Raw genomic sequence first — 15,721 nt, forward strand, 5'->3', positions numbered from 1 at the left:
ATATATATATAATCATTTCATACTACACCTGTTTGTCTAAAATCTGTTTTTATTACATTTCTGTAAATGTGATTATTCTGCATCTTAGGCTTATAAAAACAGAAACCTTAAGAGTTTTCAAACTTTTAAGCACCGTGACCGTAGACCAAAATGCCAAGTCCTTGTCCTCCTGAAACAGCAGCTCTCGTCTTTATTCCTCTTTTGCCATTCAAGCGACATGCGATCAGCTGAGAGTAGATTTCCCACATTCACTACCAACACACAAGGAGTGTCTGCTTGAATGCATACATTTAAACAAATGCCTTTCAGGCCAAGCACTGAGATGGAAGGGTTAAGAAAGCATTGAAAATTTGTTTTTTTTTTTCCCCCTCTAATGGTTGTTTTATGAACTCACTGACGTGATGGGAGTGAATTTTTAGTTGAAGAAGGAGAAAGCACTTATATTCAAGTGACATCCATGAAGGGAGAGGGTAAAATTGAAAAAAAAAAATATTTTTAAGTTGTATCAAGAACAGATTTTTTTTTTTTTTCACCGCATAGATTCTGTAGTCAATTCAACATCATTCATACATACGACATGCACGGGCAGATCATTCGCTAAATCTAACTTAATTCTTACTTGGATGAGGATTTAAAGCATTTTGTGAATTTTTTGCCTGTTTTGAGGAATGATAGATAAGTTACAGAAGTTTGATCTTTTGTATATTTACAAAAGTCTCAGTATTATTGTTATATTTGAAAAAAAAAAAGAAAGATCTAAACTTACTCAGGGCTATTAAAATGCCAGAGACAAACATAATGACAGCAAGGATGACCCCTGTAGTCCTCAGTGTCTCATAATCTGTAGGGGATAAAATGACAAGCGACTTAAACAAGTAAAGCTATTAATGTTGAAAAATACGATGCAAAGGATTGGATGAAGATCATTTGCCAAAAACATTTAGGTCCAATGTATCACATGGGTCATCTTCGATCTAAACCGTTCCATTGTAGCTCTGGATGTAGGTTTATGGTGATTGTCTTGCTAGAAGGTGAATCTTTACCCAATTCCCAAATCATGTTCAGAAGCTAAACTGTTTTCTTCAAAAACTCACTTTAACACAGAACTCCCCTCCACCCCCCAAAAAAAAAAAAAAAAATCTGTTTTGTATTATTCACATTGAGATTGTATAAAAGCTGGGCTATTTTTTTTTTTTTTCAAACTGCTGTATGTCTTCCCGCCTGGTGTGTTCCTGGGTCCTCCTGGTGCTTTTTGTTCACTGATGTTCAATGACAAACCTCCAGTCTTACTTAGGGGTTTCATACTTATACAATTATAACTTCCCTTCTCTTGGTCTATTATGTAAAATACATAAAGTTTGTGACTATTATGTGACAAAATGTAAAAAAAAAAAAAAAAGAGTGGTGTGCATATTTTTGTGCAACTGGATGAAATCTTACCATAATGAAAGTCACTTTGGTCTGGAAACACTGATTCTGTAAAAGAAAGACTCTCATCATTTACAGAACCACAACGGCTAATTTCGGCAGAGCAGTTTAAGGTTGTGTTGAAACTGAGCGAGGTCTTCTGTTCCTAATGTCTGCAGACTTGGCTTAAACACACTTTGGAAGCTTTTTTTTCTTGCCCTACACAGAACGGCACTCGATGCAGCATCTTCGCTCAGCAGAAAAAAGAAAAAGGGTTATAAGCCAGCAGCAGCAGAGACAAGAACATGGGAAAGGAGGGTGTAAGAGCTTCAACAGAAACAAGCAGTTATGTCATTTTCAACAATTACTAATTATTTCTTTTGCTGCCAGAATTCATAAATACAAAAGTGTCAGAGCCTGGAGATGCTGCCAATAACACGGTTTTATTGAGCTCTCAGTCCCAAGTGGTTGAATTGGCATTTTATGTGTAACACCACAGCTTTCCCCACTGCTGTGAAACTGTTCTGATTTAGCAGAAGTGCTAAAAACTGACCTTCTCAGTTTGGTAGTTTACTGAGGAACTTCCCTCATTGTGACACTGATCCATGCATCATTACTTTAACAAGCTTCCATTACTTCAGTAACAATCAAACATAAAGACAGGGATCAAACAAACTAAAATTACATTTTATTTCCCCCCCCCTTCTCCTTTAGATCCAAAAATAACTTTCTGAGCACTAAATGGTTACAGACAGAAGTAAAGAGAACAAACCCGCGGTGGCCATGGCTGCGATGCAAAGATGCAGAAGAGCTCTGTCTCCTTCTGGAAATTGAGCAAGTTGCTGGGTTGCAGTTACAGCCTGGATAGGGATGGAGGAACTGGGCAGTGCAGCAGGCAGAACATCTTACTGCGACTGCATTGTACAAGCTCAGCAGGCGTCCCCCTGGTGGTGAACATGGAAAACTGCATCCTTTCTTCGCATCTACTGGTGCAATCGAGGGGCAATCCCAATAGTGATGAAGCACACAGGCTGCAGATTAAAGGAGACGGTGGCCCAGCCCGAAAGAAAAAAATTGGATATAACAAAGAGACAATATCCAACTTCTATGGGGTGTAAAGTCTTATTTTGTGAGCATTTTTTTTAATTCATGGGAAAAAAAAATAGAATAAATGGCATATTTTGTTTTGAGAAAATCTGAATAATTGTATCTACTTTCCAGCTATTAATGTCCAGAGAGATGAGTTTCCATGCAGTGAATGCAGCCCTTCCCATGTTCTCTGTTGCAGTGTCGGGGGAATACATCTTTATGCAGTGTTTCCTCTCACAGCAGCTCCACCAGCACACTAGAGTGTAAAGCTGCCATTTAGCAGCTTGAAAACCAAAGAAGGGTGCAATGTAGTTCTTAAAGAAAATCTTTCTGAATGCTGCATAATGCAGTGAGTGCTCCCTCACTGCTGGTAGTTACAACTGCATGTGTAACTGAACGGTGTGCAGCGTCAGCAGAAACATGAGTGCAGCATACCAGATGGCCACACTCGCAGTTCTACAACATCACTGGTAAAAAAAAAAAGAAAAAAAAATATTTAGGACGAAATAAATCAAAGCAAACTTTTTTTTTTTCAAACATTTGCTTTATTATCTAGCATCTGTTTGAAAATCAGAAAGATAAAAATGAAAGTCACTACTCCTACTGTATAAAGATAAAACATCATCTAGTGATAGTTATCGATGATAAAAACATAAAAAAGGAGGGAAAAAAAGAAACAACTGGATTATGTCATTTAAAAAGCCTCAATGCTGTCCTCTTCAAAGGAACGTTCTCTGCCGTCTTCGCGGTATTTGCTGCCCTCTAGTGGCGCCAGTAGGCAAACTGCAGACGCAAAGACATCAACTCAGTTTCTCATTTAAGTCATCTGATTCACAGAGGTTTTAGAGACATTTACCAGTTTTTCTGTAGCCTCAGTTAAGCTGAAGGAAAAAAAAAATACAAGTTTTTAGTCATACATTACAGCAGAATAGTTTAGTATTATATGTAATGTTACATGTATGTCAGGTCATAACAGAAAACATTAAATAAAATGTTAAATATACCCTTCTGGATAGCTGATTCAACTTCTGGATTCCTGGGCCTAAAGGAAATACAGGTATGTATTTATGTAAAAATAATATTTGTACATTTGTACCTTTTTAATATAAAAACAAAAGCACATCTTTGACTTATTTTGTGTAATTCACCTTGGGTTGTCACTCTTTGAACAGGTACACTTTCGAGCTGTTTAAAAAAACATGGATAGATTATTAAATATTTAATAAAACATTTAAGTTTAGAGTGCTGTTATGAAAATCTGACACTGCACCACCGTTTATGAAAAGAACTGGATAAAATTACGAATAAAACAACTCAGGATGTTCTGGGCAGCAAGTCTGGGATGCATTCCAGCTTTATGCTTTATCACTGTTTATTATTATTATTATTATTATTATTATTATTATTATTATTATTATTATTATTATTATTTTAGAATACCCTCTGACCTCTACTCCTGGAAACCAACTCATTTAAATAAATTATACCAATTCTGATATGAGGAGTTGCCAAAAGTACAGCCAAACTTTTACCAGAAGAATGTTACTGACATTTTTGGTTGGAGCGCAATGTTCTATTCATGTGTGTGTGTTTGCACAGACTTTCAGCAAGAACCACCACTGCTGCAAGCAAACAGGAAATGAAGAGGAACATTTTTCCCTATATGATTCAAACTGCCATCTTTTTTTTTTTTTTTTGTTCAATTTAAATATTTAGACAGTAAATATTCCTTGATGAGTGCATATTTTAATTCTGTTTATGCTTCCCTTCCTTTACTTGCCCCTGGCTCATGTAATGTAATCTGATGACACACTGCCTAAAAAGCTCTTTAAATTAAAATGAGATCAAACAGACTTTCTTCAATTCAACAGAAAATTACATAGAAAATAAATCAAGCTTTAGCACCCTGACAGATGAATCTTAAACAGCTATTTTGAGTCAGGAATAAGATTAAAGTAGCACCCGTTTACCGATAAAAAAGGCATAAACATTGCATTATTTCTTCCATTGAGCTGTTACACATATGTAAATCTAATTAAAGCTTATAATACCACCAAAAATGATATAAACATAAAGACGTACTGGTTTTGATTAACATTTAAAGACAGATTAAATTAGTATCTGATGTTTCCTAGGCATCTGTAAATACTGAAATGTTATTCCACCGTCCGAAAGTTTTCATAAGCTGGCTTTCTCTAAGAAATGTCTGAAACTCACTTTAGTCCCTGTAAACACACAGAGGACGTGCTGCCGAGAGGTTGAGTCTCACTCAATTATTTATTGCTTAGTTATGGTTTCACATCTTTAACTGGCAGAAGCAGCAGGATGAGCTGGCAGGTTGGAGCAGGAATTTTGAGACGACGCCATGAGTAAAAGAGAAGGACGAGCTATGATGGCCGAAATGCTGCGACTGGCTGATACTCCCCAACGCACACTTTCCAAGAAGTGTGCGTGAATCTCTGAGCCCAGAAAAGGAGTCTGCATGCTTTGTAGCATAATTTCAGCTTGACGTTTTACATCTGTTGCAAACTTGTGTACTTACTGGCGACGAGGAAAATGCCCAGCAGGAACAGAGCGATAGCAAAAACCAGGCCGCCGATTCTCAGAGATTCATAATCTGAAATAAAAAAGATAAAATATAATAAAATTGTTGGGGAGATGCTTGCAAAGCTGAAAGGAGACATGCAGGCGTTTTCTTTCTAAGGACATAAAAAAATTTATATCTTCAGGCATTTTTCTGAGGCTTCCAAATAAAATTTTAATTGAAAAGCACTGAAGACGTAATGTGCTATCTCATAATGGTTTTGTTGGGATGCCAAAAAAGAAAAAAATAAGAAAAATCATACAAGCTGCAGACAGCGGATCTGTAAACAAATTTCAAGGCTGTTGTCAAGTCTTGACTTTAAAAACATTTGCAATCTCGTTTAGTTTGTTTTGCAACAGTTCTCTGGCAGAAGAGCAGGAAAACTTTCCCACGCATGCAAAGCAACCGATAGTGAAAACACTGTAAATATATATATATATATATATCCTTCTCAGAACAAGTTTAAAAAATATATATATTTTCAAAAATGTATAAGTAATGCCATTAGAGCTAGTACTTTTAATCAATAGTGAATAAATATTGACTTAAAACAAGCTTGTACATATTACTTACAACTTAGGTTAGTTTTGTCTTATTTAAAGTGCACTAAGATTTTGTGTTTTTGTAGAGGATAACTTCTGCTCAGGAATGTGCAAGGCAAGCTTTGGAAAATTAAAACATTTTCTGATCCCAGGTCAGATTAGAGTAGTCAATAAAACTGAGATCGGAAAATAATGAAAGTGTAAAACGAAATAAGGTAATTAAATGGATTTTTTAAAATTTTGTATCTACTCGGTGACTTTGAACGTTTGGTTTGTGACCTTTAAAAAAACAAGTCGTTTCCCCTGTATGCCGCAGGGGAAACGAGGGAAAACGCAACAGAAAGCTGCAAATATCTTGCATTTATCTCGGGACTCTTCTGTGGTTATCTTACAGCTGGGATGACAAACTGTCGTGGGATTTGATGCTCTTAAAAGATCAAGGAGAGGAGGGACAAGGATAAGAACGTTCTCAGACGCTTAGCTGCAACTAAGAAACATTTTGCATGTTTGCAATAACTCTGTTGCGTAACAAAGAATAACAACAAAGTAGAAGATTAGCCCGACAATGCGGCATGTTAAAACTGCTCAAAGACTTCATGTTCCTCTAAGTAACAAGTACCAAAGTGAGAATGTGAACACATTTTGTACATACAGTTTGTGAGGTGGCCTTCAAGACAACAAAAATGTCTAAAAAGAAAGGCGTGCAGATTTACCTGTGGAACTAAATGCATTTAGTTATTCTCCACCACCTAACTCTTAAAATTTGCAATCAGTTCAAATTTAGTCCCACCGAGAAATGTATAACACATCCAATGGCTGGCCGAAAAAAAAAAAAATCAAAGTGTTTAAGAGCTGATGACTGGACTGAAATTCCTTCAAGCTTATCAGGAGTTAACAGAAATCTTTACCTGTCTGTCTTTACATGTCTGGAGCTCGTCAGATACAGAGAGCAAAGGTTTGCATAGTTTTAAAGACCTCTGTGTTCAATAAAAACAAATCAGCCGAAGTATTTTTTAACTGGTCTTCCATGTCTAGCTTTTTGGAAAATTCAACAAAATGAAGTCAATTATGCAGGTGTTTAAAATCTTAGTTTAGGTCAAAATTTTTAGGCATTATTCTACAATTAATTCTACATCTGGTATTTGTTGACATCATCAGCTAGCTATTTTTTTTTTTGCCTTGTAAAACAAAATATTTTTCCATTTGTAGATGAATCTTGTGTTATTTATTTCCAATATTCTTTCCAGTAGACTCCAAACCCAGACTTATTGAAAAAAACAAAATGCAAACAACTTTTAGGCACTGTAGCTCATGCAACTCGCTGATTTTTAAAATTTTTTTTATTTTATCTAACCTCAAACATAAACAAAACATAAAATGCTGGACCATCAGTTTGGTCAAAACACGGAAAATTAAAACAGCTGAGATTTTCTCGTGCAGTATACACTGTGGCTGCTTTACTATTAAAATCAGCAGACAGGATGTCAAGTGCTTCTTTGGGCTCTGCTGCAAAAACTCGCTGCAAAAAGGTGAAAGTTTCCCATCACCTCTGGAAAAGCGAGACCAACAATGCTCACTCATCTCGACTTCCCAGATGTTTCCTGAGCGGCGGGGTCGGCTGTTTAAAGGAGAACCTTTGCGTGCTCAGCACTCACCGTAATGAAAAGCGCTGTCGTAGTCTGGAAATAGAAAAGACCAAAAGACAGAGAGGTAATGAATGAGAGGCAGATGTAACCAGTGACACACTTCAGACTCTTCTCATGAGACGACGGATTTGCAGTCGTTTCAATCCTTCAGTTGCTCACACTCCTGACTTAAATGGCAGCAAAGTGTTAATAATTTTACTATTTTATGCATATCTCTTAAGCTGTCCTCACCTTTCTCGTCGTCTGCTGCTGAGACTGTAAAAGAGAAAAGGACGTTTCAGGTGGTGGTTCAAGTACCTGTCAGCAAACTGCAAAAGTGACAATAGCTGAGTACGCTTCACAAGGTACACCCCGTAAAATTAATAGCTGCTTTCTTTTACAAAATGCAATAGTTTTATGGGGAATTTATGAGACAGATCAATGCAAAGTGGAGCATAAATCTTAACTATAAGACATTTTGTTGTGCAGTTCTGTTCCCTCTGATACCCCTAGGCATGTTAAAGGGCAACAAACTTTCTCTAAAAGGTAATCTAATTAGTAACAATATCCAATTACAGCATAATGAAGCAACCAATAGGACAGAGGTTACTCTGGAGGAGATGCAGAAATCCACAATTCACCAAGTTCTGTGGATGTGATAGCAGTGAGTCGTCCACCTCACAAATGTGGCCTTTATGCTGTCCAGGCCTCTTTATGGAAGAGGAGAATATGTAACTGCAATTTGACTGCTGAAGGTTCAAAGAAGGCCAGCAGATGCCTTCAATCAATCAAGTGTGGCACAAGGCAAACATGTGAAAGAAGGCGTCGCGATCAAATAATACCAATAATTTTGAGTCGATGCAAACGTTATGTAAGGCTGAAAACTAAAACAGTGTATAATGCTGAACACTCTGCCCCGACCACTAAACATGGTGCTGGCAGCGTTATGCTGCACCTGCTTTACTTCAGCAGGGCAAAGGAAGCTGCTAAACAAAGAAAGGCAAATGTAGGAGCTAAATAAACAGCGAGACTTGAACAAATTTTGAGAACGTAATTGTTTAGCTAAAGTGTATTTATGTGCCAAGAATGCCTGGTCAAAGTTGAGACCTAAATGCCACACTTTTCAGGCTTTTATATTAAAATAAGATCTTGTGTTATTTTTGTTCCACTTAACAATTAAGAACGCCATTGACAGATGGTGCACAACATAAAATCCCAGTGAATTACACTCCAGTGTCCTTTATTGTACTTGTTGCATGATAAAAAATGTGACAGGATTGTGGAAAATACTACTCAGCTCTGCATGTGTTTACTTTTTCAGGTTACTGATCAAAGTTATTACAAAACTTTAAACAGTCATCCATTAAAAAGGAGATCGGCATGTAGAAACATCTGTAAAATTCTAATAACATTGGTTTACCTCAAGTATATTTTTGTTTTATTGCCCTGTTGTTTGTACTAGTACACACTCCTCTTGCCTAGTCTCCTAATGGAAAACAAGACTTGCCTGGAGCCCAAACTGTAAAATTTTGGCAAAAAGCAAACTTAACTTGTTAAATCCCAATTCCTACCTTAAGTTTAGTGGCCCAACTGGAAACATGCAGGGTTACTTAGCAACCAGCTTAGGTTTATGTCAGACACAAAGCAGACGTTGTGTGAACGTTAACATTTAGACAGGAGCCAGATGGAAGAAGGGCTGAACAGATGTCAGATGTTTAGACCATCTGACATTTTACGTCATCACTTAATGCAAAGTTGTTATAACTAATATCATCAGATTATCATATTAAAACTAAGTCCTAGGGTATAATTGCGATTGGATATAGTATACTACAAAGCTTATCAACAATTTATTTATCCGCTCCAAAATAAATTCTTACGTATGAGTAGATTGCACTGACTTGCATGCATTTTATAAAAAAAGGAAACAAAACACTGCAACCTGTTTACCGAGGAGGAAGTTGCCCTGAAATTACCTCTGACCTCATTCTTAGACAAAATAAACTGTTGGTATTTTTCTCTGAGGTGAAAAACATGTTTTGCTTCTCGACAAGCTTTAAAAAGTGACCTGCAGTCAGACACGAGACTGAATCAAAAGAAAAAAAAGAAAAAGCCCAACAACAACAAAAAAATCAGTGTAGGCAAATCTGCTTAGCATCAGACCCTGCTGATGGTATGTGGAGCGCCGAGGGAAACAAGTCAGAGACCGAGATTTGTATTTGTAACAATGGCAGCACTGGATGATTGATTATTCAAACTGCAGAAACAAAAACCCTTTTCTGGGAGAAAACCGCAGGCATAAAGCAAACTCTCCAGACAAATAAAAAAACAAACTGAAAAGAGGGATGAAAAATGATTTACTGCAATTCAAACAAGTGGTGCTGTTCACAAAAAGCCAGCCGACAAAACAACACGAGGGAGTAAAGGCCATGCAATTTCAGGGAGGGGCCATTCTGATGCAGGAAACTTACCAAACACCTCCCTGCCAAACGCTGACCCTGTCATACACACACATCAGGAACTTAAAACACAACTGCAGCAACGTAACGGCAAACAGTACGCTTGCACATTTGGGCTCGTAAGGGTCCGAACGCCAAAGCAATTATAGAAAATTCATTCTCACCGAGTGCAGGAGCCAGCCAAGAGCTGAACGCCACCACAAATACAAGATCCATCGTACCTGTTTGAACGAAAATAGAGGAACAAGTCAGTATTAAGGAGTCAGGTGAGGTTTATTTTTACGTGGAGTGAGCTGATATTCCCTAGAAAGCTAAGCAATGACATGTTGCTCATAAGTTAGGTTTTCACCAAAGACAGAATGTTGTTATTTTATGACTGACTTCACATCTGTCTTATTTGAATTTCATACCAATGTAAAGGAGCACACAGTCGGAGGTGGAACGAAGAGGACATATAGTTTTCATGACCCCTGGCTCTGATGCCCCTGAATAAAATCCAAATAAAACTGCCTTCATAAGTAACCCAATTAGTAAGCAGAGTCCACTTGTTGGCAATATAATCTTAGTATAAATATAGCTGTTCAGTTAAGATCTAAGTCGGGGATAGGTTATAAAATAATATCCCGAACACTGAACATCTCACGAGACGCTGTCCTATCCATTGTCCAGCACGACATGGCACAACTGCAAATTAGGGCTGCATGATTTTAGGAAAACTATGTAATTGCGACACTGTTGCTGAAAACTGCTTGAGAAATATTTGACACCAATTTGACCTTTAAAAAAAGAGGAAAGCCATTGTTGAGAGAAATCTATAAGAAGTCCTGTTAACAAACCAAATGCGAGACGCAGCGCCCTGAATAACAAGGTGCTCTGGTCAGATGACAACGAAATTGATTTTTTTGACCGACAAGCAGAACGTTACGTGTGACGGAACACTAACGCTGCACATCACCCTGGTCACACTATCCCTACAACGAAACATGATGGTGGCATCATCATGCCGTGGGTGAGGGTTTTCTTAAGGGAAGCTTTTTAAAGCTCTAGGGAAGACGGTTGGTACTAAATACAGGCAAGTCCTGATAGAAAACCTGTTAGAGGCTTCACCGTTCCAACAGGAGCGTGACCCTAGACATACATGCAGAGCTAGTCTTGGATGATTTAAATCAATGCATATTCACATGTTAAAACAGGTAGGTAAAAGTCCAGATGTATTAACAATTTGTGACAAGACTTGGAAAATGAATGTTTTTACATTCATCTGCAAAACTGACTTTGGGGGTGCAACTGCACCAAAATGTGGTTCCATGGATCTTTTTCTTGTTTTTTTTATTACACTTATTAAATGCTTTTAGTTGTCTTATTGCATCCCATTACATTAACGTTTGTGACTAAAAGGGTATGTTGTCTGCCACTGTAATGTGACTTGACAGAGTTTCACTGGATCTTTGTGACATTCTCAGGGTTGAGTCACTCAGAGGTATAATGTTACACAACAAAAAAGTCATACCCTTATGAAGACTAAAGTAAACTCAGTAACATGAGTAAGCCTCACCCATTCGATGATTTAATTCCTTACAGGAACATAATGCTCCATCTTTGTAGACACAACATAGCAGGATCTGTGCCTTCATAATTTGTTTTCCAGGCCATGAGTAGGAGAAGAGTATCTATTTTTGGCCCTGCATCTCAGAACATCTTCTTGGCAGCAGAGAGAGGGGTGCAACGAAAAGAGAGGTGTAAAGTTGCACTCGATATTTGGCTAGTGGGTTTCGCAGGGTCATCACCATGAGTGGGGGTGACGGGGGGTGCTATTTTTCAATCTATATATTATCTAGAACATTCCTTTGGGATTCTCTTACACCCTTAAGATTACAAGGAACAGGACAACCTTTTGCAATTGGACGCGCGAGCTGAAGAAGGCTCTCCTTTAGGAGATCACACACCGACTGTGATTTTGCCTGCTCCTCAGACCGATTATGCCAGTATGGCACAGAGTTGTGGCAATACAAATGCAACACAGGTAGATGTAACTTAGCCGTGCGATTGAGCCATGAAATTAAACGTTTTGCATTGGGGAGATCAAAGCGGAGCCAATGCTTCCCTCCTTGGCCCTGAGCATTGCTGGGGATTCATGCACAACCAATGCGGGGGTGTGAACATCGTGTTGTAGTCAGAGAGAAAAATGAATGCCTCAAGCCCCGGGAACAGGATTAAGTACAAAGCCCTGCCAATCAGGTTTAATCAAACAAACACATTCGAACAAGAGGCAATCCAATAATCTTGTTTGTTAGCCCTCTGAGTTATATAAAAGGAAATAATGGAGAGACAGTAAAAAAAACAAAACAAAAAAACACATAAAGCAGCACTTTAAGTGAAATTAAGTGGATTATATTAAACTGGAGTTTACACAGTCATTTAGCAGGTAAAAAAATATCTAGTTTGGTTCAGACTGCTTTTGTTAACACATCAGTTTTAAGCTATTTACAACAAGTATGATCTTAGTGAATACCAAAATTTTCAAGTACTGACCTAAGGGATCACTTGTTCTCTCAAGCAAAATAACTAGTAGCCCACTCCAACCGAGAGTTTGAGGATTTTGGCATCGTAACAGTAGGATAAATGATGTGTGTTTTGTTTTGCTCCTGCGTGAGCAAAACAAAACACACATCCTGAAATATTAAAATCATTTCAGGATTTTAGTATGTTTCAAAAAGTTCTAAATCTGTTCTGGTGTGAGTTAAATAATGAACATCAGAACTTGATTGCATCATGCAGATTTTTACTATTTCCTGACCAATAGTTGCTTTAAGCAGCTTTAACCACTGACCCACTTTATCAAACTTCCACAAAGCCAAAATTCCAAGAGGGAAAATATAAAGTTTGATACTCACATTTTCTTTGAGTTCTATCAGATGAAACTTTTGTTTGCAACTTATTATGTTAGGCCTACTATCAGCAAGTCTAGATCTGCTGTCAATCAACTGGTGGCTATGCAGCAAGCTGGGCTGCCCAGTGAAGAACATCCAAATAGTGTAGAAGAAACATGACCTGGAATTGTTTTGAATTGTGCTTGTTCAAGCAATGGTTATGTCTTATTCTTTGAATTAAAAATAAGTTACGCTACACTCAATTAGTCTCAGAAGTTGTAGCTAAGATCTAGGAACGACGTAACACCTGAGGATAGCACATTCTACTTACAAGTAAAGAGAAAAGAGTTGCAGTACTAACGATGCATTCTCTTTGCACTTGAAAGTTGAACTTCTCGAGTTCCTAGCTGAAACAAGAATGACCCTGAAGTCAGAAATCTAGATGGAAAAGTTAAAGCTTGCAGAAAAAAGTATTACCAAAATATAGCAAATCTGTCTCCAACATCCAAGAAAAGTTCTCAAATCAGATGTCACATCATGCCCAGCTCTGCTTTTAAAGACAACTTGACTGTATCAAAATTGATATTAGCAAGAAAACTCAGCAAAAATGCTAAATTCTTTATGTTTCAAAAACAAATGGAACATGTAAGAAAGACTATCCTACAGCACTGTGCCACTTATTAATGAGATAAAGGATATATATTTATACAAAGTACCCAGATCCGGCTCCAGAGGAATTTAGGTGTGGCCAGGGGTCAAATCTTGGGAACACAGTAAACACAATTTTAATGTAGTATAAATACATATACATATGTTTATGTAACCTTTCAAATAACATATTCATGTTAATTAACACAAAGACAATGACATGTAGAAAAGACTGAGAAATTATGCTAAAATTCACATAAACATTAGCTCAATGCATTGCAGAAATCTAAAAATGTTTCCAATCTCTTTTATTTAAATGCAAAATCAATCTACTCAAGTAAGAGTAGTAAGTAAAAGCAAAAAGCATAGGGAAGTAAAACTATTCAGATAAGGACGTTTTTGTCTCTCTGTCTTTAAAAAATTTGCTCAAGTAAATGTAACCAGAAATACCGACCTCAGAACACAGACAAACGACTTAGCTTCTTGTTAACAAGCTTGATGTACTGGCATAACTAGTCATTATTTAGCATACAACATTACAACTTACTCCGCTTGCTTAGAAAAACAGTGCACATGCTTCTTCACCTTTGGCTGGCTTGCTGCCATGACTTTTATACACACAGAGATGTGCAGCTCTGCGCAGTGTCCATCATTGGACCAGGTGTAAAACCGGCGTGGGCATCTCAACATTTATGTTGCGTACAAAGGCGACTCGGAAAAACAAGTTAGTACATGTTCACAACGAATTAAACGGTTGTTATCGGGGACAGAGGGCACAAATACAAACTTTTATTGCATATACAGTGCAATAGAATGTTGCACTGTATACTGTTTGATAGAGCCTCTATTGTATTAAACCGAGCTAGGAACAATACAAAGTCTGTAGCTCTTATTCTTTGAATAATTGCCGTATGATCTTGCTGTAATTCGAAAGTTATTGTATTGCTCTTTAAGATGTAATCATTTTGACTTACAACTCAGAAAATTTAACCAACCCTCCTGCAATAAAATTTATTTGTTTCACGAGTTGAATCTCCTCTTGACATCACTCATGCCCCAGCTTTGTGCTTAAATAATAAAAAATAAAAAATGGAACCTGAATCCATCACATAAATGTAAAACCCTTTTCCTGCCTATCAGACAGTTGGCCCCCTTTTTCAGGTTTGCGTCGTTGTTATCGCTTATTACCGCGATACTTTGCGTGAGAAGAAATTTTCCCCAGCACCTTCGAAAGTAAACTAAACTTGCGGTGTGGAAGCATGAGGGCAAGCTCTATTAAAGCCGAGAAATTACTGCGTTTGACATAAAAGTTCCGCAAAATATGGGAAAATATAAGTTTTAGACCTAAAGTCACAAAGGAAATTGCGAACAGATGTATTAGACACGAGCATGTGAACTTGTGATCAAATCCCATATCTCGTAGTTGTTAGGGTTATATTTACACAGAGGAGGTTTTTCTAGTTGGGGGATGGAAGTTGCGACCAGGTGATGTAAGAAAAAAAACCCTCAAAACTAGGGCATCTCATAAAAAAAGCTGCTGTTAAGGAAAATATGTGTTTTTAATTTTTCTTGTTAGCTTATAGCAGAATCAATTGGGCTGCAAGTTAAGTGCAAATGATTCAGTTAAAATTTTCACAAATCTGTTTCATAAAATCCACTTACCGTGCACCGGCCGCTTGCAACTGTGAGATCCTCAGTAAATCAAACTTTCCAAGAAAGTTTCCCACTCAGTTGTTGCTTGAGCCAAGATAGCCAAATATACACAAAAACTAGCTAATGAGAAAGAAAAAAAAATGACTACCTTAAAATTAATGGTTCTACTGCATTGCTACATGTGTAAGTCTGGGCTCTTCTGCACAACTTAGTCAAGATCTGTTCTGTCTTAGTTTTTGTCTCAGGAATGAAGTAGAGGAGGGGGCGGGGTGCCACTGAAGTTACTCCCAAAAATTACCCTGAGCTGCCCTGCACTGTTAAATAACACAGCCACAGCTACATACCACTGTGTTCCCGTGCTATACATGTATTCCTATTTGCTGGAAAACAAAAATGTGTTGCCTGCAGGGATATTAAAATATAACGTCATAATGAGCTGTGATCATTCTCTCTGCTCCCCGTAGGCAAATTTAAGAGACCTTAAGCAGAGTAGAACAGTGAGCTTGTTGTACTGTGGAGTAATTTACTGGCTCTGGGGGAGAAGCTTGGTGCTGTGAAGGCAAAGCATAAACAGCGAAGTGCTTTCAGGGCCATAGCAGTCTGTCACAGGGGCAGTATGAAAACAGTCCTCATAAGGTTGCTTATTCTGCAAACAACCTAAAAAAAAATGGTAGATTCCTTTCCAAGTGAGCAAAAGCAAAGTTGATCCAAACTGGAAACAGGCCCTTGCCTCATTATGGTTGGTCAGCAGAACATCCCATAGTTTGTATTTGTTCCCAGATTCCCTCTTTCTACAAGGGCCTTGTGTTTTATTCTCTGCTGGTGATGGAATTTCTCTCTCCCG

At 37.7% G+C, this 15,721-nt stretch overlaps 1 protein-coding gene across 4 annotated transcripts; it reads right to left on the reverse strand.

Annotated features, from left to right (window-relative positions):
* Positions 1–3,018: 3,018 nt before the first annotated feature.
* Positions 3,019–15,128, reverse strand: LOC103478530 (FXYD domain-containing ion transport regulator 6-like). 4 transcript variants are annotated; one of them, XM_008432432.2, is made up of 10 exons: positions 14,887–15,126; positions 9,871–9,927; positions 9,719–9,745; positions 7,500–7,523; positions 7,278–7,301; positions 5,039–5,113; positions 3,645–3,681; positions 3,501–3,538; positions 3,353–3,377; positions 3,019–3,279 (listed from the first exon to the last, which is right to left on the reverse strand). In XM_008432432.2, exons 2-9 carry the CDS (start codon positions 9,920–9,922, stop codon positions 3,373–3,375), a joined length of 282 nt encoding a protein of 93 aa, XP_008430654.1. In that variant the 5' UTR covers positions 9,923–9,927; positions 14,887–15,126; the 3' UTR covers positions 3,019–3,279; positions 3,353–3,372. The 4 variants fall into 4 exon arrangements, with proteins under 4 accessions (XP_008430654.1, XP_008430652.1, XP_008430655.1 ...); XM_008432430.2 differs by lacking the exon at positions 14,887–15,126 and adding an exon at positions 13,772–13,814; XM_008432433.2 differs by lacking the exon at positions 9,719–9,745 and having other exon boundaries at positions 14,887–15,128.
* Between the last annotated feature and the right edge of the window lie 593 nt (positions 15,129–15,721).

The sequence above is a fragment of the Poecilia reticulata genome, linkage group LG16, assembly GCF_000633615.1.
Source record: "Poecilia reticulata strain Guanapo linkage group LG16, Guppy_female_1.0+MT, whole genome shotgun sequence".
NCBI lineage: Eukaryota > Metazoa > Chordata > Actinopteri > Cyprinodontiformes > Poeciliidae > Poecilia > Poecilia reticulata.